The sequence below is a fragment of the Apis mellifera genome, linkage group LG1, assembly GCF_003254395.2.
Source record: "Apis mellifera strain DH4 linkage group LG1, Amel_HAv3.1, whole genome shotgun sequence".
Taxonomy (NCBI): domain Eukaryota; kingdom Metazoa; phylum Arthropoda; class Insecta; order Hymenoptera; family Apidae; genus Apis; species Apis mellifera.
Window position 1 is genome coordinate 12,562,954 of NC_037638.1, and position 26,565 is coordinate 12,589,518.

Consider the following 26,565-nt stretch of genomic DNA (forward strand, 5'->3'; position numbering starts at 1 on the left):
ATTTAAAAAACAAGTCTCGATCCAATTTAAAATATAATATAAATAATATAAATAATATAAATAATATAAATAATAATATAAATAACGCGATGTAAATAATATTGCACCGAGCGCAACACAGTCCATGAGAAACTTCGTAAGGGAATCGTTGTGAACGCGTTTCCTCGTGGCGTTGACCTTCTATGTTGCACGTGAACGTGTCTCGTGCGATAAAGGGAGGGGATCGTGGGGCGAGGAGGGGAGGGAGGGAGGGGAGAGGCGAAGGCGGCGAGCAGAAAAGATCGAGAGGATCCCGTGTCCTCTCGCGATAAAGCGACTTTCTCGACTTTCGAACGTTCAGCCGGTCATCGGACCTCGGAGTGAAAGTAAACTCGGAGGAAGATGTGATCTTGGCGACCGTGGCATTCGATCTTTATTTTATTCTTGTTAGGTCGATCCGTCTTGATCGCTGGATCGCCGATTAAGCCTGTTTCGCGCGTGTGAGAATCGCCTTGGCAAAATTTTTAAACGAAGAGATTGGTAATAATTTGTTCTTGCTGTGTCGATCTTAATGGTATTAAAAATTGAAAGGGAAATCGTAAGTAAAAATTAATTAATGATTCTTTTTTCTTAGATGATTAATTTAAGGATAAAATAGAATTGGAAATATTAATAATTTTGAAATTTCTTTGTTCAAAGATATTTGCATATGAATTTAAAAATGTAGAAGAAATTAAAAATTTATATGGCGATGATTTAATTGAAGGAAGAAGAGGTATAGAATGGTGTTTTATTTTATTAAAATCTTGTTGTTTTAATCGTTCTTATTTGACAATTAAATGTTTAAACTATATTGCACAAATGCTAATATATATATATACAGAGACAGAACACATTAACACATTAACAGGATAGAAAAATAAATTTTTCTCCCTTCGATGCGTACAATTTAAACGATTCACAAGTTTCGTGTAGAAAAAAAAATACAATACTCGGTTTTCGAATAACTTTCTAGAGAAGAAAAGTGCTTTCCTATCTCGTCTAACTGTTTGTCGCAAAATGGTGGATAAAAAGAAAGATTACTTTCACCGATGTACGAAGAACATATATATTAGACGCATAGTATGACAAATACTCTCTTGCATGTCGAAGGTGAATTATGCGATTACAAGATAGATGTTAAATTTCTCAAGGAAGTTTGCAACTTTCAAAAATCCTCATTTTTCAATCGATGAATCTTAATTTCTCTAATAGTCTCAAATTTCAATCTGCTATAATGTAGAAGACTATTCCATTTTTAAATTCTCACTGAAACAAAATCTAGATATATAAAAATGTCTATTCTGTGACAATTTCAAACCTCCAGATAAATATTTAGAATAATTTGCAATAATCTTTTTTTCAAACACTCCTTTCTTTTCACTTCAAGTGCCATTTATATTGGCATTATATTGGCCGTATAATATGAAAGTGAACAAATTGTCATTTATCATACTTGTGATGGAAAACTTCATGGTTTCGTTCAAAAAGTTTTTAAAGTGAAACGCTATAAAATTTACATTGTAATAAATTAATAAAAATATCTTACATATCCGTTCCTTATTAAACTTTACGATTTTTATTCTAAATTTCACCTCTAATTACAAAATTGGTAATAAACCTTAAAAACGTTCGATCTTTTGCTATACCTTTAAAGAAACAATCTTTCTCCGCATCCCACGAACATCTTAATCTAATTGCACATGGGTCCGTGCATCCGTCCTCCATGCATGTCATTTGAAAAGTACTCGCAAAGAGCTTAAATGATTTGAAATCAAACTCTATCGATATTTCTATCCATGAACAGCCTGCCCGATAGCTGGTATCGCCACGCTCACGGGAACAGAGACAGTATTATAAGAAGAAGCGTAGACAGGCGTCCTGAAATTCTGCGGCTGCTCCACGGTATCCTCCTTAACGTCGTAACCTCGCTTCGGTTGAGCGAAGTTCGTTGCCCAATCGATGGAGCCACTGATGCCACCGACCGAAGAGCCATCTGTCGAGTAACTCGCTGTCACGTGCTGGCTTTGATAATTGTTGGCAAAAGCGGTGGCCGGATTGGACAAGAATTGCGGCCAGGATTTGGTCATTTCTTGGAGCTTCTGTTGGTACTCGTCTAGGGCCACCGTGTCTCTCAACACTATCCCCTCTTTACTACCGCCTATAGTGGCCGAGGGAACGCCACTCGGCAACAATACGCCATCTTGCGGCTGAGGGGATACGTTCTTGTACAGATTCACGCCTTTCTGTTGCAGCAGAAGAATCTGATCCTTGTCGAAGCTCAAAGGATTGTTCCCAATGATATTCTTCTCGATTGATCGGGAGGAGTAGAACTTTTTGCGATCGTTGCGCCTCTCGTTGTAATTTAAGGCGGTCTCCGGATCGGGGAAGAAGGTTTCCGGATGCGAGGATTCGTACGATTGTCCCGAAGGTAAGTAATCGGAATCGGACGAGGTGTACTGGGTTGACGAAAACTCTGGTTCCGGTTGATAGTTTTGTTCTTGCAAACTTGGCTTCCTGCAATGAATTTCAACGATGAGAGTGATATAGATAAAGCAAGATATTGCATATTATAAGAGGAATTAAAATTTTCATTTCATCTATAGTTCCTTTATTTCTAGGATTAGGAATAAATTCCTAGGATTATCAATGAATTAGAAAATTAACTGATCAAAGTTTGGAATGAAATTACTTTGTATAACCTTGAATGTTTAGCTATACAATTATGCAATAATTATAATTATTGGATGTTTTGAATAATTTTTGAATTTAAAAATTATCTTAGTAATCTTATTCTAACTAAATTCAATTGTAGTAAAATATTAGAATAGAGAAATGGGACTTGCATTAACAGTTTAGATTGTCATCACATAAATATTAAAAAAAAAAATATTATTGTACAGTCTTTTAATTCTTGAATTATGAAGCATAATAATTAAATTTCATAATATTTCTAAAAAATGATTATCAAAAAATTATTAAAAACACAATTCATGAAATACAAATATTGGTCTGATGAATTGAACAGTTGTACTACTGGCTGCAGTGAAGTGTTCTACGAATGGTCAGACGAGCGATAAGTGTTAATAACTGATTGAAAATGATCTTTTACACGTTTTAATATTTCGATATTAATAGTTTATAATGTATTGTAATTATATTTCGACATTTGTAATGTATAATTCACATAAAATGCAATCCAATTCAAATATGAAATTCTCAAAATAAAATACTTTCACATATTTCGTAAAAAGAAAAAGTAGAAAGGAGAATACAAAATCAAAATTAATAAATTATATATAGATATGTTATAATTCATATTACAAATTTACCATAAATTAATCTTTCATCTCATTTTAATTCTATTAAATAAGATAATTAGTAAAGAAATAAAATAATTACAAACGAGATTTTTTAATTAAAAACTTCGAAACTCAAAATTTTTAAAATATTAACAATCATTATTAATCATAAATTTGTGTTCGAAGAGAAAAGAATTTTTGAAAGGAAATTAAAATATCGCAACTTTATTTTTTTATGCAAAACTTTAACGAGGAGAAGGAAAATTCAAAACCTCACACAAATTCTCTGTTTTTTTCAAATTTTACAAAAATTTTACAAAATGTTATTCATCTCTAAAAAATAACAGAAATATTCTCACCTCTCGCGACCTAACGAGAAACTGCCTTTGATCTTGTCATAAGGGATATAACCTTTTCCAAACGAAATGGCATGGCTGATGTCCTTCCCGTAGGGAATACGCACGTGATTAACGTGTTCGTGGCCTTGATCGAAGTCATCCCCTCCGTGGGGGAACGGGGGGCTTCTGTACACGGATTTTTTCGGGAAATAGTGTGCAGGAGGGCTGTGATGATACTTTTGGTAATGAACCTCGTTACCGAGGGACGATTTTCTGAAACGTGGCTGCCATGATGGTCCCGAACCGCCATTATACATTCGTCTCGTCTGTTGCGGAATCACCAGTACTACCTTGTTGCTGTGAAGGTAAACAAATTTTGTTGAAATTGACTATTTAATATAAAAATTTTATTAAATATTCAGATTGAAGTTTTGAAGCATCAAGTATTATCTTGTTGCTGTGGAGATAAACAAATTTTGAATTTTGTTGAAATTGACTATTTAATTTATAAAGTAATAAAATAACTCTATAGAAAATTTTATTATATCAATATTTATTATATCAAATTTTATTATATCAATATTATCAATTCAGATTGAAGTTCTGAAGCATCAAGTACTACCTTGTTGCTGTGGAGATAAACAAATTTTGAATTTTATTGAAATTGACTATTTAATATATAAAGTAATAAAATAACTCTATAGAAAATTTTATTAATCAATATTATCAATTCAGATTGAAGTTCTGAAACATCAAATACTACTTTGTTACTGTGGAGGTAAACAAATTTTGAATTTTGTTGAAATTGACTATTTGATACTATTTAATGTAATAAAATAACTCTATAGAAAATTTTATTAATCAATATTATCAATTCAGATTGAAGTTCTGAAGCATCAAGTACTACTTTGTTGCTGTGAAGGTAAACAAATTTTGAATTTTGTTGAAATTGACTATTTAATACATAAAGTAATAAAATAACTCTATAGAAAATTTTATTAATCAATATTATCAATTCAGATTGAAGTTCTGAAGCATAAAGTTCCACTCTATCAAAAATTCTCTACTTTTTCCTATTATTATTTAAGTTTCATATATATTACAATTTTATAATTATTATTTATATTTTGCTCTACTGTTACATGCAATAAATAGATAAACTTTAAAGTGATTCAAGTTATTCGAAACGGTAGTTAATTCGTAAATCGCATTCCAAAAAGAAGTTTAGAATTTGATACGGTCTGATAACGAGAATTACATTCAATTTGCAAGGATACTTACGCATAAGTGATTAGAGGCCCGCTCGTTAGCAGCAACATGCAAAAAGCCTGTAAACATTAAAGATTGAATGAGATATATTTTAATAAATATGAGTATATAATATAATAAACAATTTAAGTAGGAGGAATTTTTTCTTAATGCAAAAAATGTAATTTTATTGCATTTTTGGGATAAAAAATGCGCTTGGAAATGAAAATTTCTTATGTAAAATACAATTTTATTTAATTTGAAGAAAAATTTGTTTAATTTACAATTTTTGAATAGAAAGATTATTTAAATTGCCAATTGGGAATTGCATCTGAAAATCTATTTCTGTAAACAGGAAAGAAATACTTTGCTCGATTATGCGATCGATGAGTCTTGATCAATGAAGCGTGTAATAATATAAATTAAAAGCTCCAATATTAAGGTGAAAAAATAAATAATACTTGTTGATTTTTTAGTGATATCGAAAATTATTTCTTATTTCTTGTTATTAATTATTTAAATTAAATTTTTCAATTTTTTGTTCAATTTTACAACTTCATAATTCAATAACATCTAATAATTTAAAAATTTTAAATCTAAATGATATTAATTGAATTACATTATTACTTTATATTATTAATATTAATTTCTATTGAATACAATTATAAATTGCACGGTTTTTTGAATCGAAGAATGCTATTCTTTAAATGAAAAAAAAAAACATAATGTCTTCTTAGAATTAATTGCACGATTATTATTTATCAAAGTTCAAATAAACATTCGTTACAGCATTCATTACGAGTCAATTTTCGTAATAATAAATATTTAATATCCTTTCATGATTAAAAAAAAAATTTAATTTACCTAACACAATAAAATGAACAAAACTATCAACGAATATTAAATAATTTCCACAACAATTTTGCTCGTGCCTTTTTATTTTTTATTACAATTTTATTCAAATTCTTTTCCATACATATTGAACTCCATTAATTCGAATTAATTATATCAAAATTTCTCGCACAAATACTTCGAATTCTCTTCAAATTATCGACAAAAATCTGAACGCAAGGGTTGATTGGTGTATGGACTTTACAATTTACTTACACTTTAAATTTATAATATTCTCTAACGAAACTCCATTCAACTCGAATATCTCATGTTGCAAATTCGAGTCAATAATAATAATAACAATATCAATAAAATCTCGACACAAAGCTATCGTATACGACATATCTTTCAATTTTCCCTCGTAATTACAATTTACACTTAACCTTTAACATTTTAAAATCCCTCCTCCAACGAGTTCTCCTCTCTAATCAAGCCAAAACCACTCCACTTACCGAACACCTCATGTTGCCGGCTCCTTGCCCTCGGCGAAAAAGAAATTCGTTCGGGTCGAGGGACGAAATCCCGTGGCCAGGAGGATTCGAGGGTGAGGCGGCGGTGGTTCAAAAAAATGGCGGCAGTGGATCGGCCGCGGCTCTGCCTACGTGCGTTGTGTTTCCCTCGAGCCGGTGCGAACAAATTGCGGGAGCCCCGTGCACGGCTGTTCTCTTTTATACAAGATAAAAAGAGCATAATCGGCGTTGGGCGAGCGTGGTGCACCTCCCACCGGCAAAGCTCTCCATCTCGTGGAAGAAAGAGAGATGCGGCGGCCGCCGCAGCCGAGGACGGATCGAGGCGTGCCGATATGAAACGGACGGCCGAGCGTGCCTTGGGGCAATTTTTGTTCACGGGGAAATCGACACTTTCTTCTCTTCTCTAGGCGTTCACCCGCGGTCCGGCCGCGCCCCGCGCTTTCCAAAACAAGAACAAGGAGAATCGGCCGTTCCACATCGTTCGAGAGCGAGAGAGGAGTGATCAGGATTGATCGAGGAAGGAGGGAGGGGATTCGTAGTGAGAGAATTGTGCGGGTTCAAGAACGTTGGTCGAGTCGTAGTATCCTTGAACTTCTGGTTCAAAATGAGCACCAAGATTGATGATGATGGGATTTCATGGGAATTGCGATGTTTGAAGATGTTTGAAGATGTTTGTGCTTAGATTTCTTTTTTTTAAATAAAGGAAATATGGATCCATGAATGTGGATTTGATTATATTGTATTATATTCATGTTTGAAGATGTTTGTAGATAATTGTAATTAGCATATCACAGAGATTACGTTAAATACTTCTGGTAAATGATTCTGATCAAGGTTGATGATGAGATTCCGTGGTGTTTGGAAGTGTTTGAAGATAATTGTGCTTAGGATTATGTTAGATTTCTTTTTTTTAAATAAAAGAAATATGGATCCATGAATATAGATTTGATTAGATTGTATTATATCATGTTTGAAGATGTTTGTAGATAATTGTAATTAGCATATCACAGAGATCACGTTAAATACTTTTAGTAAGTGGTTCTGGTCAAGGTTGATAATGGGATTTCGTGAGAATTGCGGTGTTTGAAGGTGTTTGAAGACGTTTGTGCTTAGATTTCTTTTTTTTTAAATAAAAGAAATGTGGATCTATGAATATAGATTTGATTATATTGTATTATATTCATGTTTGAAGATGTTTGTAGATAATTGTAATTAGCATATCACAAGGATTATGTTAAATATTTCAAGATTTCGTGAGAATTGTGGCATTTGAAGGTGTTTGAAGGCGTTTGTGCTTAAGATTATGTTAGATTTTTTTTTTTTTAAATAAAGAAAATGTGGATCCATGAATATGGATTTGATTATATTATATTATATCATGTTTGAAGATGTTTGTAGATAATTGTAATTAGCGTATCACAGGAATTACGTTAAACACTTCTGGTAAATGGTTCTGGCATCAAGATTTCGTGGGAATTGTGGTGTTTGAAGATGTTTGAAAATGTTTGTCGATAATTATGCTTAGGATTGTTAGATTTTTTTTTTAAATAAAGGAAATGTAGATTCATGAATGTGGATTTGATTATATTGTATTATCACGTTTGAAGAATTAAGAAAATCTCTATTTATTATCTCTATTTATTCGTTTCTTCTAATCGTATTCGTGAAAAATTTTGTTAGATTTCCTTTTAATGAAGAAAATGTGTATTTAAAAGTATGAATAGTTTTTTATTAGATTATAAGATTCGAGCTAATTTTGACATAATTTCAGAATGATTTCGACTGTTCAGAACAAACCACTTGAGAATTCCATTGAGAAATCACGTTCAATCACCTACTTTCGTATGCATCCCTATCGCATTTCAAGCAGCTAACGTTTACACTCGCATAATTCATCGAACTAGTTCTATATTAATCCAAGTAAGAGACAAAGTCGAGAAAAAAGAGAATTATATATCAATTCTCCGATTTGCAATGGATGAAATATCATCGTTCTTCTCTCGTCTCAGCTCGAAGAAACTAATTATTTTTTCATTAAATTCTTCTTTCAATATTTATTCTTTTATATCATGTCTACTCTCTAATTTCTTCTAATTCACAGATGCTAATCAAAGTGGGGAAATACAACTGGATGTAAATAAAAATCTTAGCTTGGCTCATTCCTGTTACAAACTGCTTTTCAAAAGAAGAAAAACCATTTCTGAAACCTATTCGTCAAAATTATGCGATATTTAAAAAAGAAAAAAAAAATAGATAAATGAGTGAAAGTGATAATATTGAAAGTCTCGTAAATTGATATTTTCTCGATTCTGATTAAAAAATCGCAGAAATCTCTGTTATGATCGAACTAGGAGTAATATTAATTTCAAAAAAAGAAAAAAGAAAGAGATACGATTACTTTAAACAGGAAGGAAATTGATTACTGGCAATTTGCTTAATTGCTAAAATACATACATGCATATATATATCCTTAATAACACAATAAAGTCTATAAGTGCTTATCAGTACTTGATAATGCGGTAATAGTGAAATCTAAAGAAGAAGTAATATCGATTTAGGAGTTACACACGTTGTGAACGATCACTTTCTCTCCTCCTCGAGAATCTCTCCTCCTTCTTGCATGACTATCTTCCATCTAAGCGAGTAAAAAAATCTTGATGGAGCATATAACCTTGAGCCATCGTTGTAGAAATTTACTGCCAAGAGAGATGTCTTTTGATTAATTATATCGAGACGACACGACATAAGCAGTGACATAATTGAAATTTCACGATGATGTAAAAGTGCTTTTATCGAAGCGAAAATTGTTCTTTTTTTTTTATGTAAATTTTATTATATGCACGATGTTTATAATGACGAATAAAAAATACCAAATAACAATTATCAATTATATAAATTAAAAAGTTACTTCATCTTTATTGTATATGAATTTTGAATCAATGATTAAAAATTGAGAGACAAGAGAAATAATCTTTCTTCTATTGTTATATTTGTATTTTATTTAAATTTACAAGATAAAGGGAGAAAAAAATTCTAAACTTGCAATATTAACAATGATTCATCACGAGTTCAATGGATTCTAAATTTTAAGAGAGAAAAAAGAAAATGAAAATAATTTACATTTGATGATCGTGCGCAATTTAAACAAGCACGAAAGCAAAGAATCATTTATAAGAATTCTTTATTAAATTTATACCTAACCACACGAATTTCTAGGAGAGAGTAAATGACTTTAATAGAGAAATCTAAGAATTCATTATGCTAAAGTATTTACGTAAAACTATTTACATACGATAATTTATTTACAAACGCAATTATCGAATAATATTATGAACGATATAACGATCGAATGGCGCGAATTTCGAATTGAAGAAATTTAAGAAACTCTAAAATACAATTTTATTTACAAACGCAATTATCGAATAATATTATGAACGATATAACGATCGAATGGCGTGAATTTCGAATTGAAGAAATTTAAGAAACTCTAAAATACAATTTTATATACAAACGCAATTATCGAATAATATTATGAACGATATAACGATCGAATGGCGCGAATTTCGAATTGAAGAAATTTAAGAAACTCTAAAATACAATTTTATTTACAAACGCAATTATCGAATAATATTATGAACGATATAACGATCGAATGGCGGGAATTTCGAATTGAAGAAATTTAAGAAACTCTAAAATACAATATAAAATACAAATAATACAAATATATATAAACAAGATACATGTAGATGCAATATATGCACACTGTACAACATAAAAATATGTTTCACCATTAATAATTATAATCCATAATTATAATTACAATTATTATAATTATTCGTAAAAAAAAATATCGTAAATCAAAATCAGAATCAAATAATATTATAAACGATGTAAAACCAATTAAATTTAAAAATATATAATAAAATGTTTAAAATATTAAAGTATATCACGGATATATACATACGGGGAACCATAACATCGAAGCAAAATATGTATCGATTTAAATTCCATCGAGTGAAAGATTTTCACTCTGTGAACGACCGTTTAATGAATCGAAGATCAAGGTCCTTTCTGCTGATCCTGTTACTTTCTATCCGTCTCGATCAACGATTCTTCCATCTTGCTAGAAATGCGATAAAAGGATCACAAGAAGAGGCAATCGTGAGTCACGAAGAGAGAGCAACTTCCTGGTTTCACGTGGTTTCGCGTTGTAAACTCGGAAGTTTCACGCGAGCTTTGTTTACGTCAAGAAAAATGGGAAATAGAGTGATGAGTTTCTGAAGAATAATGATTACAGAGAAGAGAATCTTTTCGAGAAGAATATTTTGTTATAACCTTGATTGATACAATTTTTGATAATTCTAAATTGTGAATTTTTTTATATTGATATTTAATCAAAATCTTATTTACTTTGCAAATTTTTTGTTTCCCATAATGATCCTTGTCATTTGAAAAGACCAAAATCCTTGCATGTATCTTGTTTATTACGTTACCATTATAATTATATTACAATTCATAATTATTATAATAAATAAAAAAAAAAGATCGTGCTAGAATCAGTGTGAACTCGTTTCAAAACGTGAAATCTCTACTTTCACAGCTCTGACTTTGTTTTCTTCAAAGATGTTTTTGCATCGTGTAACAAATAGAAAAAAATAAAGATATTTTTCCTCTCAAAAATTTAAAAAATCCAATCAGTTATACGTAAAGATACTGAAAATTGAAATCTCTCCTCTACTTTAATAACTCTTTAAATCATATCAATAATGAACAAAAGAATATTAAAACACAAATCCAGAAAGAAGAAATATAACAAATTCAAGAATTTTTCTTTCCAAGCTCTTCGTAAATAATATTCACCTTGATATAATAAGTCTACTAAAAAATTACCAGATATATTAATTTATTAATTATATTTAATTACAATTTATTTAGAATATTATTCAAACTATCCAAATATACTTTCGAACAGGATTGTACAACGGGTGACACAACTCTCTGGAAAAAGCTCACGGATCGTTGAACACTCCTTCGACTAACCTTCCTTGTTTCTATCGAATCGAATTCCTCGGAGTAGAGATTTCACTGTCACGGTCCCGCGATCCTCGCGGAAAAAGAAAAAGAAAAAAGAAAAAAAAAAAAGGGATAACGCGTTGCTCGTTTTTGTTTTCGCTCGGCGATCGGAATGCGCAATCCGGAGTGTGGGCCGATTTTACGAGGCGAGACGATCGGTTTCCCTTTCTCTGTGATCCGCACGCGATCCTAGAACATCGACGGGATCGATTTACAGGCCACGATTTCTATGGATCCTCTCCCTCTTACGGGATTCATTCTATGGATGGATCACTCGTGAAAGGAAACACCTGCTCCCGGTGAAACGAAAAGAAAGAAGAAATCTTCCAGCTCGGGGAAAGAGATACATTTTCTCCGGCAAAGAATCTTGAAAATAGCCTCGCCCTCGATACTTTGATTCCGTTTGAGAGAGATAGAGATGTATATGTATGTATCGAAGGGAAACGGATATTCCGTGGAAAATTTATTTCTTAAATTGTTGTTGCTCGAATCCGTTGTTCGTAAAAGAACAATCTGAACTCATTTTTCGAAGAGTGAAATCTTTACTTTCACTACTGGGGCCTCAGTTTTTTGCATCGTGTAGCAAAATAAAGATACTTTTCTTTGGAAAATATTGGGAAAATTCAATGGGCTGTAAATAAATATTGAAATATCGTAAAAACTTGTAAGATTTTATTTCAAATTATTGAGTTTTAAATATAACCAACAGAAAAATTATATAATAATAATATTAGTCAAATATAAGAAATTTTAATGACAGAGTTCCAAAGGGAATGAATATTTTCTAATATTTTTTTTAAATATATGCAAATATTCAAGTAATATTTATAATACATAAAATTACATCTTCCTGGCAATGAAATTATATTCATGCAAATACAACTCTTATATTATATCGATTCCATCGACTGTACATTCTTGACCACGCAATCCTTTACTCAAGATCAAGTTTAAGATCAAGTTCACATTGGTTATCTACTAAATTATACTACTCGTAACAGCATCGTATGGAACATGTATATGCATAACTGTACTACATTTGTATATATTTGTATATAAATTTAGATAAAAGTTAGCAATTTATTGGCAACTGATTGATAATTTTATTCATTAATTAAAGTTGTTAAAACGTGAAATTGTTGCATCTTAATAATGAAGGCACATAAAAGAGTCACTTTTCATTCTTTTAATTAAATTATTTTATATTATATACCACCTGATATTGCTGTTGATCATTACAGTTGGTGATATAAAATTAAAGTAAATTTCTAATCATCAGCATTATATTTCTTAAAAGTCACTTATGCAAATACTAAGTTTGCATCAAGCTTAAAGAAAGCATATGGAATAAGTTGTAATCGCTAATTGAATAATTTAATAAAATTATAACTAATTGAACCATGAAATGATTATTGCTTTATGTGCAATCATATGTTTATTAATCAGCTGATTAGTAGACTGTCTTTTAACTTTTCATACTCGTTTAGAATAAAATTATAAATATGTTTCTAAGATAACTAAGATTTAAAGCGTTTAATTAATTTTCCTTTCCTATTTGCCTCGAGTTTATAAATTTATGATACATTAATAAATTAATTTTAAATTAATCTCTCTTTCTGAATACAGAATGTTTCTAATATAAGATTCTATACTATTCTTCTGTATGAGATATATAGAATTAATAGTAAAAATATATTTTTAAACTACTTGTGTTATTTATTTATTTATTCAAATTATAATACATGCAAAATATCTCTTAAACATTCTATTATATGATAATTAACAATATAATAATTATGTATATACATTTATATCAAATTAAAATAAATTCAATCGATTGAATTTTTGTTAAACAACTATTTTGTATTTAAATACGTTGTAAAAAAAAATTTCTGATTCGATTTCGAAATTGAAACAATTGAATAAAAAATAATGCGTCCTCGATGCAAATTTTCGAGACTTTATACGATTGAAATAATTCTTCATTGAGATTAAAGAGATTACAGAGCGAAATAATGTGGAGATAAGATAATGCTTTCGAAATCCATTTTGGAAATCTGAGAAATTATAGATAAATGGAACCACGATGTATTATGGCGAATAATTTAGCTGATATTCCTTTTATAAATCGAGATAATTTATTTCTATTATATAGTTAAGATGAGATTTATTTTGATGAAATAATAAAATATTTTATGCAGCAGCTTAATTACTTAAAATATTTACTGTATGAATTATTATTTCTACGACTTTTAATTAATATCCTGTGAATAAAATTTACATTTTAAAACTTGCGTGTAAATTGATGCGTGAAATGAATAAATTAGTCATAAATAAGTTGATTCGATATTAGAGAATTTTTTCTCGAAGAATTTGAAAAGAAAATTTAATACTAGGAATAATCGAATTCAGTATATAATATCATAAACATTGATATAGCAATTATACATAAAGATAAAGAAATAAAAAAAAAGAATTTTAATTTCATAGAAGCAAATACAAACTATAAAAATGTAACAATCTTTCCAAATCTTTCAAATTTAAAACCTCAAAATCCAAAGATAAATTTCATTGCAAACCTCACTTAGATCAAAAATTTCTGCACAAAGATCCAGAATCTCAGAAAACTAAACCTTAAAAACAAAATGTATCCAAAAGAGAAAAAAACAAAAAATAAAAATAAGAATAAAAAAAGTTTTACGGTTCACGTAACATAACCTCATCTGCTCGATAGTGACCCGTCTGTATCCATTACTTTCAATCGTCTCTCTTCTCGATCGGTAAAAAAGAATCATCCCAGACGTTCATCTTCTTAACCAAACGAGTGAAACAAACCGCGAGTGCATCCACCTCGTCGTGTTATGACGGTGATCTTGATCTTGGCCGTTCACCCAACCAAGTCCAGCTTTCCATTAAAAAGACCACGGTACACTATGTGGCGAAGGCGGTGTGGAGACGCAAGGTGCGTCGAAACAGATCTAAAAAACGTCTAGAAGAGGAAATGAACAAAACGATGGGATCGAGGTGAAGGGTAAGCAACTTAGGTGGAGGGGGTGCGCCGGTCCTCCGTTTTTTGCCACGTCTTCTCTATTAGACGGCTCCTTTCACGTGCATCAGTTTTACGCTTGCAAAAGATTCCCTTTCATTCTTATCCAACTCCAATCACGTACATGTATAAAAGCGGCGAGCGTGTGCACAACCGTCAGCAGATCAAAACTGCGGTTTCAACCGCCAACTGTATCGCGAAGAAGGAACCGGTAGTCGTTCGTTTTCTCTTACGCTTTTATCATTTTCCTCGAATTATTTGCGCCGAGCTGGTCTCTAAACGAAACGGGTAGAGGAGAGCAACACGATGACCAAGCTCGCGGTAAGTTCTAATTCTCGGTTTGAAATTCGACTTGAAGGTTGCGCGGGAAATTTGAAAAGATTTTTCTTTCCTCTGGCGAATTATTGGTAATTTGACTTGTAAAAATTAGAAAACACGACGTTTTGCGTAAATTCGAAGAGAATAGTTGAATTTGGGATAGATAAATTTTATGCAAAGAATGAAAGTTTGAAAAATTTTAGATATACAAAATCCCTTTGGATAAATCGATTGCTAAAGTGAATTTTAACGAAATTTTTGGTATTTATTTTTATTTGGAGAATAGAATATTTTATATTGGATTAATATAATTCGAGTTCAAGATTTGAATTTAAAATTTGTAAATAGTATATTGAATAAAAATTTAATAAGAGGAAGGGAACTAAATTAACAATTGTAAAAAATTGCATTAATGTTTTTCTTATTTTTAGCTTTGAAAAAATTCTCAGCGTCTTTGAATAAAATATTTTATTTTCCAAGATATGTTACAATATTTCATTTTTTACTTTTTAAATAAGAAAACTTGTACGAATTTTCGTAGAGATCTAGAAAAAGTATGAGTAACAAAATTTAACGATTCAAATTTTCAAATTAAAAAATACAGAATTTTGAAATACAGAAAATTCTTTTATTAGAAAAAAATTTAAAACAATTGTTCTACTAAGAGAATCATGAAGATAAAAAACTATAAGAAATTTCACGTATCAAATTAAAATTTCTCTATTCAAATCTGATGTCCATTGAAAAAGTTATTCCAAGAAAATTCTAGCAGCGATTTAAATTCGCTTAAATTTCTCTCGATATACACGATGCACATTTTGCATGTTAACGGTAATATTCAGAAATTTTCTGCACTGGTTAAATCGAGTTTTTTTTTTTTTTTCTTTTCTTCCAGGCCGTCTTTGTGGTTGCCTCTTTGCTCAATTTGGCCTCAGCGGGACACCACGGTGGACAGTGAGTTTCTTTTACTGCCAATATATCGTCCACGGTTATTTACATTTTGCTATAATCAAACGGAAGTGCAGTTATCTACTCGCGATCATAAATCAGAGCAACGAACCGTGAAGTCGACCCACGCGTCGCGACTTTCTCCAGATATTTTGCTTATCGATGGTCAATTTTCCTCCATTATCGAAACAAAACCAGAACGAATCCGCTCTTTCCCATCCAATGATTCAGGAAGCGTCGTTTCCGCGTCATTACCCGCACGATCGTCCGTGTCGAGATCGAAACAAAAAATTAATCGAAAGACAATTCGAGTTATAATATATTTCAATCTTATCATTTGCTTATCATTTGCAAGATATATAATCGATATAAAATATAGCAATTAATGAAAATTAATTATATATATTTTAGATTTCTTGATAGCAATGATTAAAAATAACCAACGAATTTTTATTTCTCCGTTCCAAATAAAATTAAAAGAAAATTTCAGATGTCACTCGATAGAGAAAATAATTATTTCATTACTCGATCGAAATTTTTCTCTATTATTAAATATCATTCGATAGAGAAAATAATTATTTCATTACTCGATCGAAACTTTTCTTTATTATTAAACGTCACTCGATAGAGAAAATAATTATTTTATTATTATTGAATCGAAAAAAGATTTTTTCATTAATATTACATTAAGAATCGTGAATTCTTCGTTTTTAAACGAACTGAAATAATTGAAATAAAATTTCCAGCGATCACGTGGTGATCCACGTGCCCTACAAGATCAAGACCATCCACCACACGCACACCATTACCAAGCACATCCACCACGGTGGGGGAGGTGGTGACAAATACGAGGTGCTGGGGTACACGGTCGGTCACCCCATAGATTTGGGAGGTGGCCACGGTGGTTTCGGTGGCGATTTCGGAGGCGGCGGTGGCCACGACTTGGGGGGTGGCGGCGACTTCGGCGGCGGCGGCGGCGGCGGCGGCCATATTGAATACAGTGGCGGCGGTGGCGGTGGCGGCGGCCACATCGAATATGGCGGCGGTGACATTGGCGGAGGGTACGGGGGCGGTGGAGGATTCGGCGGAGGCCACGGAGGCGGTGGATTCGGAGGGGGCCTTGGCGGAGGGGGCCACGAGGACTGGGGTGGCCATTAACGAGAGTGTGGCTCGTGCCAATTTTTTGGGGAGGAGAACGGTAGTTTTCTTCGGAGAAGAATTCGATTGGTTTCGTTGTGGGAAAAGAAAATCTCGATTCTTTAAGTTTCTTTTTCTTTTTTTCTTTAGATTCAATCGGTAAGAAGCGGATCAGAGGAATTTCATCTTTGCATCTTCTCTAAAGATAAGATAAAAAAACGTGATTGATGATCGAGAGAAACCTCTTCCAAATGGCGATGATTATCAAGCATACATAATTGTGTGCGGTTAATCCAACTTTCGCTGGATATACAATTCTTTTAAATTAATTAATTTTAAATTAGAAGCTTCCATTTACCAAGAAGCTTTTATTAGTAGAAAGTTTATCGAAGTTTGGATGGATATTTTAATAGCTTTCATTTTTTTGACTGACGTTCTCCAGGGAATGCCAATCGACTTTTTATCATTCTTACCTCTCGTCCTAGTCTTTCTATTATCGTCACATCGTTCGTAACTTGTTGTAATGTAAATATTGTTACTTTCTTAATATCCCTTATTATAATATTATACCGCGGTTCGAATGAATCTAATGTATAATTATTAATTGTCGTGAGAAAGATTGATTAAATTGCGTGTGTACCTGAAATATCATTTTTCCCATTTGTATTACTCCCTCTCTCTCTCTCTTTCTCTCTCTCTCTTCATTTATCAGCTTAATAATTAATTATTATATATAATAATTATAATTAGCTTAACCAATAGAATCAATGAAAAATTGATTTAAACTGTACACTCAAACTTGACAGAAAGAAACTTTACTTTAATCTTATTTATAATAATATTATAATTAGCTTAACCAATAGAATCAATGAAAAATTGATTTAAACTGTACACTCAAACTTGACAGAAAGAAACTTTACTTTAATCTTATTTATAATAATATTATAATTAGCTTAACCAATAAAATCAATAAAAAATTGATCAAAACTCGACAGAACTCGACGGAAAGAAACTTTACTTTAATCTTATTTCTAATTCTCCTCCACGCTTCTAATTCTCTTTCTTCCTCTTTTGCCATGATGATGACGTTTATCCCTAGTATTCTCGTACTCCACGTCGTCGACCAAATACCTTCCAGCGTGCGTTTTCGTTTCAAACTCGTCCTTGAAACCGTCGCTCTCCGCGTCTCCCTGCTCCTCGCGACGATCCTCGTGAAACTTGTGCGTCTGATCCGCCCGAATCCGCCCGCTCTCCACCTCCCCCCCCTTCCTGTACCCCTCCTCGTAATTAAACGACACCGTCTCCGTGTTGGGCGGCGTATCGTTCACGTCCTCGTGCACCGCGTAACTGTCGCGTCCCCTCTCCTCCAAATCGTTGCCTCCTTCCCCGTCGTAAGACGAGGGATACTCCTTGTGATAATCGTACACGGGGAAGTACTTTTGCCTTTTTCGATCGTCCTCCTTGCGTGGCGAATCGTTTCCCGATTTCTCGTCCTGATAATTCTCGTGGTCGAGCTCGTGATCCCCGTACTCGTCCCTGTGGTTGTGATAACGGCCACGGCTCCAATTCGAGCCCCAACTGTACTCGTGCTTCTTGTACGTTCTCGGCCTCTTGGGCGGCACGCGGACGTGGAGCAGCACCGTCCTCGTGTGCGTGTGGTGGTTGATCACATCCGGCACGAGGATCTTCAGGTGGAGGCTGGAAAGGGAATGAGAGGTGTGCTCGAGAAAAAACGAGAGTATGGAACGTGGTGAAAGCGAAAGAATTGGTGGAAAGAACTCACTGTTTCGAAGTTACCCCGTATATCGTCGCTTGGTTCAGCAGAAGGAGGCACAGGTAGTTGAGGTGTTGCTGGGAAAAGATGTAATAATTAGATTGAAAAAGTTGAGATTCAATTGTTTAAATTTTTTATTTAGAATTGTATGTATATGTGTGTGGAATAATTTTGTAATCGTTCTAATTACCCATTTTTTCGTTATCATGGTCGAGGAGTGAGAAAGAAAACGAAGCGTCGGGATCAGCGGTTCAATTTCGTTTGGCATCGCGTAGGACGCTCCTCGTTTATATTCCGCCCTCTATCACGGTGATTACTATGAAATTGCGAGATTATTATTTTACGGACGATCGACCACTTTCGCCGTTTCGAGATATGCTCCGTCTGCCAATCCGCTTCGAATGGCACGCCTTTTGGAAAAATGTGTCAACGGTGGTCGGTGGTAAGGTCATTGCCACGCCGGAAGGAGGATTATTGTTCAATAAACGCGGTTATTGATGTTGTTTCTCTATTTTTTTTTTTTTTAGTTCGCTTATAGTTTTACTCGACGTAAATGTAAAAAAAAAAAATAACGATAGAAATATCTTTGCAAAGATAAAATTTTCTTCAAAATTTTTATTCTTCTTTGTTGGAAAGAAAAAATTAAATTTAACTTGATTTTACAGAAAATAGATACATTTATTCTTTAAATAAACTGGTTTAATACAAAATATTGTTAAAACATGTTTTGAGATCTATTAATTATACATATTTGAACTCTATTTTGAATTCTATTAAATATATTCGTTGGGTTGAATTTTATATTAAGCGCAATATTATCTAGTTATAATTAAAATTATTTCTAGTAAATTTCATATTTCTCGTCCTCCTCGAAATCTTCCTTCTTGTCCTCGCGATAATGCGGGATGATTTTGTAAATCGTGTGTACGTGCTTCACGTTCTTCACCCGATAAGGAACATGGATGATCACCTTCTTCCTGTTACATAAAAACAAGACTGAATGTAATATACGATTAAAACACCAACGCTTGGATACTCACGATTCGATTGGTTGTTGTAGCAGCGAGAGCAAAGCCAATAAAGCAATAGCATACTGTGAATATACGAAATGAAAAGGAAAATAAGCGTGTTGGAATGAAAAATAAATCGAATAGAATCAGGGGAAAATCTTTCGTCATCTTACCAAAAACGTTCGTTTCATTCTGGATGAAATGAGAAAATTTAACCTCTTCGAAGCTTTGAGAAACGGACAATCTCTGCTCGCGATCGTAACAAATCTAACGTTTATATACATGCAGCTGAAATTAGCGAGGCGAATCGTCTCCATAAAAATGTTCCGAGAAACTCCGCCCAACGTGCAGGGTAGCTGCGTTTTCGCATAGTTTCTTTTCACTTTTCTGCTTTTCACCAAACAATCAACACCACAGTGTTTGCGCTTGTTATCATGCGAGACGTGCGTAAGAATTTCTACTGTACCGAGTAATCGATCGATGAGGAGTTTGTCTGGCACGCGATGCACGAGAAGTTGGTACTTAACCTCTCACGATACCTGTCATCGATGCAATTTTCTATTAAAATGGATATCGATTTTAGAAATCCTGTAATTTCTTACGATCGGTTTGTTTTTAATTCTCGTTATTAAAATAATTGTCCCAAACAAAATAACAAAAATCAAATCGATCATTTTTACCCATAAATGATACATCAAAAAATAAAGCTATCGTTTTCATAATTATACGTGAATAATATTTTTATTAAAAAAAATTCTTGTGTAATTAGTTTAATAAAAATATGAATCTTTGTGTTCAAAATTGATTGTTATTAAATTTTAGTGTATTTTATAATTAATTATAGGTAAAGTAATTCATATTTTATGTTTGGATTAATTTTTCAATATAAAATAATTTAAGTTTTAGATGAAAAAACTTTGAAACGTGAAAATAAAATTAAGATTCTGAACAACTTTTCTATATATATTTGTTTTTAATTTTCAAGACATTTAACAACCAAGAATTCTTATTTTTATTAGAATAAAATCTTTATATTTTTGGATATTTTAAATAGTTAAAAAAAAATCTCTTCTTAACTTAAAAAGATTTTTCAGTCAGGTTAAATTTAATAAAATTAATAATTTAAATTCAATTTAGATAATCACCATTATCAAATATATATATATATATTAAAATCATATTTTTTCTAATGATACTTTAAAATTTAACGATTTCACTTATTATTTACTTTTCTTTTTTATTAAAGTATAATATTCAATTGTGAAAGATCAATAAATAATTTATTTTTCTTCTCTTTAATCTTCTCTTTTTCTAATTATTTTTGATACATATTTTAAAATTTTCTTTAATTATATCGTATTTTAAAAATTATTATATTTTTTATTACTTATAAAATATACACTTATAAAATATCACGAAATATATTAATTGTTCTCACACGAAATCACAAATAACTAAACTCGATTTTATTTTGCAAGAAGCAAGAAATTGCTCTTCGAGATAATAAAAGAGTTTCTAACCGCGCACAAGTGATCGAAGAACTGCATTCAGGAAACGGAGGAACACTTCCTCGAGATGCATCCAACCGAGAATCAGAATTGTTCGATCCGTGGCATACGCGCATTTTAATTTAATGAACAAAGATTATCATTAACGGGATTGGAAGCAAGCAGAGAGAATTTATTTTAAATCTAAAAATAATTCCAACTGGTTCATTATCGAGTAATCTTAATTGACTGAATTTGTTGTTGTAAATTACTAATTAAAACTATCTTTAATTGCAATATATTATAAGAGAAAATATCAATAAAAATCTTTTCTTATTTTCTTATTATTATTATTATTACAGAATTAAATCTTTCAACAAATTGGCTGCTTAACTTTTATCGATAAGATTAAAAAAGCTAATAAAGTTTTCGATATAATAGTTTCGATTCTTCGAACGGAATAAAGAGATTGAAATCATAAATAAAAAGAGGAAAACGTTTCAAAAATGAAAAATTTCGTAAAAATGAAATAAATCACAGATTGTATTAATTATGTATACGAGTGAAACTGATTAATATGTATAAATCGAATATTTTTCACGTATTCTTGACGTAAATTTTATATTAATCTTATCTTTCTATACGTCGAATAAAACGAGTCACGAGATATGGACATTACCGATAATCAATTTTCTAATCTTTCTTGAAGAGAGATAATATCTATAAAAAAATATTTGTATAAATAATCGAGAAATATATTGCGTGTTGGAATTGCATGGAAATAATTTTAATCGTATGAAGAAAGTGATTTTGAAGAATGTGGCAATTCGATCGTTCCACCAAGATCGAAAAAAACAAAAAAAAAAAAAAAAGAAAGAAACAAGTTCGCTTTCCACCGTGTGTAATCCTGTTATGAACAGGTCACGCATAAATTACTCTTTTAATACAATTGTATTACAGTTAGACCGTGAAAAAATGGATTATCAAAGCTGTTAAGAAAGTTTTAAATCAATTTACATATGCATCTGATCAATTAATAGTGAAAATTGTCCGTGAAATAGAAAGTAAAAGATAAAAAAAAAAAAACAAAATGTTCACTTTTACACGTGATGCATAATAATTGAATTATGAGATAATTAGAATGTTAATCGAGTGCTAAATGTTAAAAAGTAATAATAATAATAGTATAAGATATTTATGAGTTGTAAGAAATAATTAATGAATTTTTTAATTTTACGCATAATCACGTATAAATTTTTTTAGAATCATTCTGTTTAATTAATTTCTAGGATAGATTGATTTTCTCAAAGTTTAACCTTTTTATAAATTTTACACGGTTCTAGAGAGATTTCAACTAAACGGATCCACTGTTTAAAATAATCAGAGCACGTTAATTTATCATGTTCAATATTTCAAGAGCTTCACGTTCCAAATAAATCTACAATCAGCAAAAATGTTATTCCAGTTAACAGTTTATATTGAGCAAATTGTAATTTAATATCTGATTAATATTTGTATATTTAAAGTACACAACAGTTTCTCTGGATAATTAATAAATAATAATATCAAATCAATTATTTTTGGTAAAATTTTATTTTAACAAAAATATTTATACTCTATCTATTCCTAGATATTATAATTGTGTTATGTTCACAATAAATGGCGCCAATTTTTTTTTTTTATTTATTTTAATACATTTTTATTTATTTCACTATTCAGACGTTAATATTATACTAAAGAATCTTAAGAAATAACTCGCAATAAATGTGTTATTAACCCAAGAATCATAACAAAGTCAACAAGCGATACAGCAAAGTAACAAACAAGAATAAATCTAAATAAAGATTCCAAAAGATTATACTAATTACAAAGACTAAGACTGTTTGTTTAAAAAATATTTTTAACGCATCATTCTGAATGGAGTTGCAACGACTTCAAACTATTTTGTGATCCATTTCTCGACATGGATTCTACGCTGCTTCCCTGAATTATTTATATTCGACTCGATTCCACATTGTTCGTCGAATCCAGATCTCGTGCTTTTATTTTCCATTTCTTTTTTCCAAACAACACCCTTGCTCCTTTATCGCCACTGTGTTTCCTCGTGAATAATTCATCGCGCTATCATTAGACCTCCGGGACGCCTCTAAAAAACGCATCATCGCTGCGATCGCCTCTTTCTCGAGAACCTCCACGTTGACTCTGTTTATTCGCCGACACTATTGCCTCTTTCGATCGTGGATTTACGCCTCGAAGCACTCTCCAATGGCTATCGACGGGTTTAGGCACTTTCGAGACGACGGGATCCATTTCTGTCGATTTGAATTCCCCGCCATCGCTGTTCTTCTTAATGGCGGGCTCCACGCTTCCGTCTAGGTTAAGGTATCTCATGTTCTTACTCGCAAATTTGATGCTGTATTTCGGTGTCGTTGATTCGTTGGAAACGTTGTACGATTGAACTTGTCGATTGATCGAACTTGCTTGAATTCGAGGATTCGAGAATATTTGATCGCTTGGAAATGATTCGAACGAAGGGATTGGAGTGTTGTAAGATATTTGCTCGAAGAACGAAGCATTTACGGGATGCTGAATTTGTTGGAAATCGACTGTCAACAGCTTGGAATCGTCTTCGCCGCTGGAATCATTCGTCAATTCTTGATAACTGTCCGATCGAAGATTATCTTTTGTTCTATTTATTTCACCGGCCTGTTTCAAACGAGAAATATGATTGATATTGTTGTTGTTTTTTGTTATCGAAGGATTCCTCTTATGATGTTTGATTTTTTGGATACCGTTCACGTTACCATGTTTGAAACTCAGCTTGTACGTCCTCAAATTGTGCTTTCCAGCGGAATTAACCTTACTTTTCGGGCCAAAATTATTCGTCAATTTGACTTGTTCTACATTACTGGATGATGGTAAACTGTCCGACGAGGCTAAATGAATCGCGTCGTTGTGCTGGCCGTACGATTTCAACACTTCACTGTTAGGCAGAGAAAGAGTGGGGTCGTGATCGATCGAGGAAATTTCGGGATGTTCTATCAACTCGCTGGACGGAAGAACGTTTTTCTCGAACGTCGACTGGATCTCTGTGATCGGCGAATGCGATATCAATCGTATCACCAGATGCTTCGAATTAAGCGGTTCTAAAAGTCGCACGTACACTTTGTCGCCCACGCCCGGGAAATGGAACGGCCCGACGAAAGGGCCCAACGCTTTCGACGGATTGATTATTTTATGAATCACGTCAACGATCGAGTCGAAAATATTCTTGCTCTTGCTCACTCGGTAAATAGGCTCGATTCGAATCGATCCATCCTCGAAAGCTGCTGCAGGTCCTTGTATGGTCTCGAATTGTTGATTTTCCGCGTAATTCTCCTTAATATCGTACGATTTCGTTTTCGTGGCCGAATGTTGAAGCTGCCTTCGACGTCGATTCACTTTGTATCGATTCAACGGATATAATCGCGGTTGAATAGAACGTGTCGAATGAATCCTTAAGATTTTCTTGCTTGCGTCTCTTGTTTGCAAGGCGATTTTGTGCACGTTTGGTGTATTCGAGTATATTTCGTGCTTGAACAATTTTTCTGACTGTATCTCCGGTTGAAGAGTGGTAAAGGTTATCTCGCTGACGTTGAAATTTGTATTATTTACGGACTCGAATTGTAACAAGTGGTCCTTCGATTTTTGTCTCCTATGTTTTAAATAAAATTTTATATTACTTTTTTTTTTTTTATTAATCGTTAAAAATTTTTAAAAGAAACGTACCTTTCGGAATGCACAGTTTCTACACCGAGGAATGTTGATACAAATGCGGCACAAATCTGCAACCATGAAAATCCATTAACCTCGCATTACCAACGTTATAAATACAAATTCTTCAAATTGCTTAATCTTTTCCGTTTTTTTCTAATTAAAGAAAAGAGATAAATAAAATAAGAAACGAGACTATAAACGATCACGAGTTTACACATCGAACTAACATTCTTATGTCACAAAATGTCAAAAAATCATCTTCGATTTGCAATCTTCTTCCCTCCAAACGTGTTCGTCATCGATCGTATCTACGCATTTTTATTCGACTTCTTTCGAAAATATTCGTACAAACGTGAATCACAATGAATCTCTTCGTTTCGTCGTTCCACCACGTCGTGTAACAATTCGCACTCACCGTGATCACACACGCGATCCTCATCTCGCTGATCGTACCACGTCCAACTAGATCCTACTATGGAGACATCTATCCATTGGCAACGTCTTTTAAAGCTTCCCTCTTTCCAAAGTGGCAACTTGTACGGCAACTGTTTAAACTGGACTTGACAACATTGTTTCGCGTAAGTACTGTTGGAATCGACGGTTTTCTCTTGAATAAAACGAGAAAAAAGAAGAAGAAGAAAATATAGAGATACTGAGTGATCTTAGAGGCTGTTTCGCGTCGAATCACCGGGAATTGGTGCGCATCACGCTATCACTTCCTCTCGAGTCATAATGCATACACGATCAAAATGAGGATATTTAAGAATCAGGAAGCGTTAGACGAAATTTAATTATTGATCATTTGTAAATTAGGTAACTAGATTTATTGAATTAGATTAAATAGATGTATGCATGTAAAAAGAAAAGAAAGATATAAACACATATTAAAGATTAAGATAAAAAGTTAAGAAAAATTTTTTCAAATTTCTAGAAAATAATTCTTTTAGCAAAATGAAATTGTTCTAACTTTTGATTGAAAAAAAAAAAAAGAAACGTTTTACAAATTTAATTGTTTTTGAACTTTTAACAAAAAGTGTAAAAATGCTTCTAAACTTTACTTACTATTTCTTTAAAAAAATTTGTTTCTCCTATAAACTCGTATTACCATTGCATTATGAAAATAAATTATTGAAAATCGAAAGTTCTTTGTTCAACAGTTTCCTAAATGAAACAAGCTTTTATAAAAAAAAAAAAAATGGAATAAAAAGTTGACTAAAATTATTTTATTCAAGAAAATATTTTGCGAACGAACGTTTAAATATAACGTTTTTAAAAGGCTATGGCCAATAACGCACTATTCAAAAATATATCTTTCCCTTTCATTTATATATATATATACGCATCGAGGATCATAAATATCGCCTCTTGATTTCCACCACCGGCAATCTCAACGAAAGTGAATTTTCCTACTCGAAGCTACTTTAATTAGAGGAACGAACGCGAAATGGCCATCGAGATTTTCTATTTAAGTATACATAATCATCGTCCATTTATTTCTTATCCGAAAAAAAACGATGAAACTCCAAACTGCCAAACAGAGTTACTCGCTTATTCCAAGATATACTTGTCCACATTGTCAATTAATTGATGTGGAACGAAAGTAATGTACTCGTCTCGGCCAAGATATCGCGTCATGATAACCATAATCGGTGATAAGTCGAACGAGTGGAAGCTATTAAAAAGATTCAGTAAAAACACGTCAATGTGTAAATAATAATTGAAAGTGATAGGTAAAAAGTTGTAACTGTG

At 32.2% G+C, this 26,565-nt stretch overlaps 5 protein-coding genes and 1 long non-coding RNA gene across 10 annotated transcripts; 1 reads left to right on the forward strand and 5 right to left on the reverse strand.

Annotated features, from left to right (window-relative positions):
• Window positions 1–757: 757 nt before the first annotated feature.
• On the reverse strand, window positions 758–6,456 carry LOC102656640. The gene is made up of 4 exons (XM_006570118.3): window positions 6,250–6,456; window positions 4,940–4,986; window positions 3,680–4,015; window positions 758–2,535 (listed from the first exon to the last, which is right to left on the reverse strand). Exons 1-4 carry the CDS (start codon window positions 6,259–6,261, stop codon window positions 1,812–1,814), a joined length of 1,119 nt encoding a protein of 372 aa, XP_006570181.2. The 5' UTR covers window positions 6,262–6,456; the 3' UTR covers window positions 758–1,811.
• An 8,073-nt stretch (window positions 6,457–14,529) lies between these two features.
• Window positions 14,530–17,440, forward strand: LOC102656669 (ctenidin-1-like). 2 transcript variants are annotated; one of them, XM_006570120.3, is made up of 4 exons: window positions 14,530–14,707; window positions 15,600–15,658; window positions 16,399–16,850; window positions 16,940–17,440. In XM_006570120.3, exons 1-3 carry the CDS (start codon window positions 14,693–14,695, stop codon window positions 16,808–16,810), a joined length of 486 nt encoding a protein of 161 aa, XP_006570183.1. In that variant the 5' UTR covers window positions 14,530–14,692; the 3' UTR covers window positions 16,811–16,850; window positions 16,940–17,440. The 2 variants fall into 2 exon arrangements, with proteins under 2 accessions (XP_006570183.1, XP_006570182.1); XM_006570119.3 differs by having other exon boundaries at window positions 16,399–17,440.
• On the reverse strand, window positions 15,573–16,015 carry LOC113219275. Its single transcript, XR_003306163.1, has 2 exons — window positions 15,765–16,015; window positions 15,573–15,707 (listed from the first exon to the last, which is right to left on the reverse strand). It is a non-coding gene; the product is annotated as an uncharacterized LOC113219275 (long non-coding RNA).
• Window positions 17,441–17,689: 249 nt separating the features above from the next.
• LOC102656732 lies at window positions 17,690–19,041 on the reverse strand. Its single transcript, XM_006570121.3, has 3 exons — window positions 18,754–19,041; window positions 18,573–18,640; window positions 17,690–18,487 (listed from the first exon to the last, which is right to left on the reverse strand). The coding sequence occupies exons 1-3, from the start codon at window positions 18,829–18,831 to the stop codon at window positions 17,821–17,823; spliced, it is 813 nt and encodes a 270-aa protein (XP_006570184.1). The 5' UTR covers window positions 18,832–19,041; the 3' UTR covers window positions 17,690–17,820.
• A 308-nt stretch (window positions 19,042–19,349) lies between these two features.
• LOC100576505 lies at window positions 19,350–21,350 on the reverse strand. 3 transcript variants are annotated; one of them, XM_016917844.2, is made up of 4 exons: window positions 21,094–21,327; window positions 19,747–20,112; window positions 19,604–19,656; window positions 19,350–19,540 (listed from the first exon to the last, which is right to left on the reverse strand). In XM_016917844.2, the coding sequence occupies exons 2-4, from the start codon at window positions 19,888–19,890 to the stop codon at window positions 19,405–19,407; spliced, it is 333 nt and encodes a 110-aa protein (XP_016773333.1). In that variant the 5' UTR covers window positions 19,891–20,112; window positions 21,094–21,327; the 3' UTR covers window positions 19,350–19,404. The 3 variants fall into 3 exon arrangements, with proteins under 3 accessions (XP_016773333.1, XP_026297402.1, XP_026297401.1); XM_026441617.1 differs by lacking the exon at window positions 19,604–19,656 and having other exon boundaries at window positions 20,040–20,112; window positions 21,094–21,350; XM_026441616.1 differs by lacking the exon at window positions 21,094–21,327 and having other exon boundaries at window positions 19,747–20,218.
• A 1,294-nt stretch (window positions 21,351–22,644) lies between these two features.
• On the reverse strand, window positions 22,645–26,008 carry LOC100577918. 2 transcript variants are annotated; one of them, XM_016915485.2, is made up of 5 exons: window positions 25,879–26,008; window positions 25,232–25,423; window positions 24,829–24,884; window positions 23,865–24,754; window positions 23,325–23,766 (listed from the first exon to the last, which is right to left on the reverse strand). In XM_016915485.2, exons 2-5 carry the CDS (start codon window positions 25,253–25,255, stop codon window positions 23,759–23,761), a joined length of 978 nt encoding a protein of 325 aa, XP_016770974.1. In that variant the 5' UTR covers window positions 25,256–25,423; window positions 25,879–26,008; the 3' UTR covers window positions 23,325–23,758. The 2 variants fall into 2 exon arrangements, with proteins under 2 accessions (XP_006570185.1, XP_016770974.1); XM_006570122.3 differs by having other exon boundaries at window positions 22,645–24,754; window positions 25,879–26,003.
• Between the last annotated feature and the right edge of the window lie 557 nt (window positions 26,009–26,565).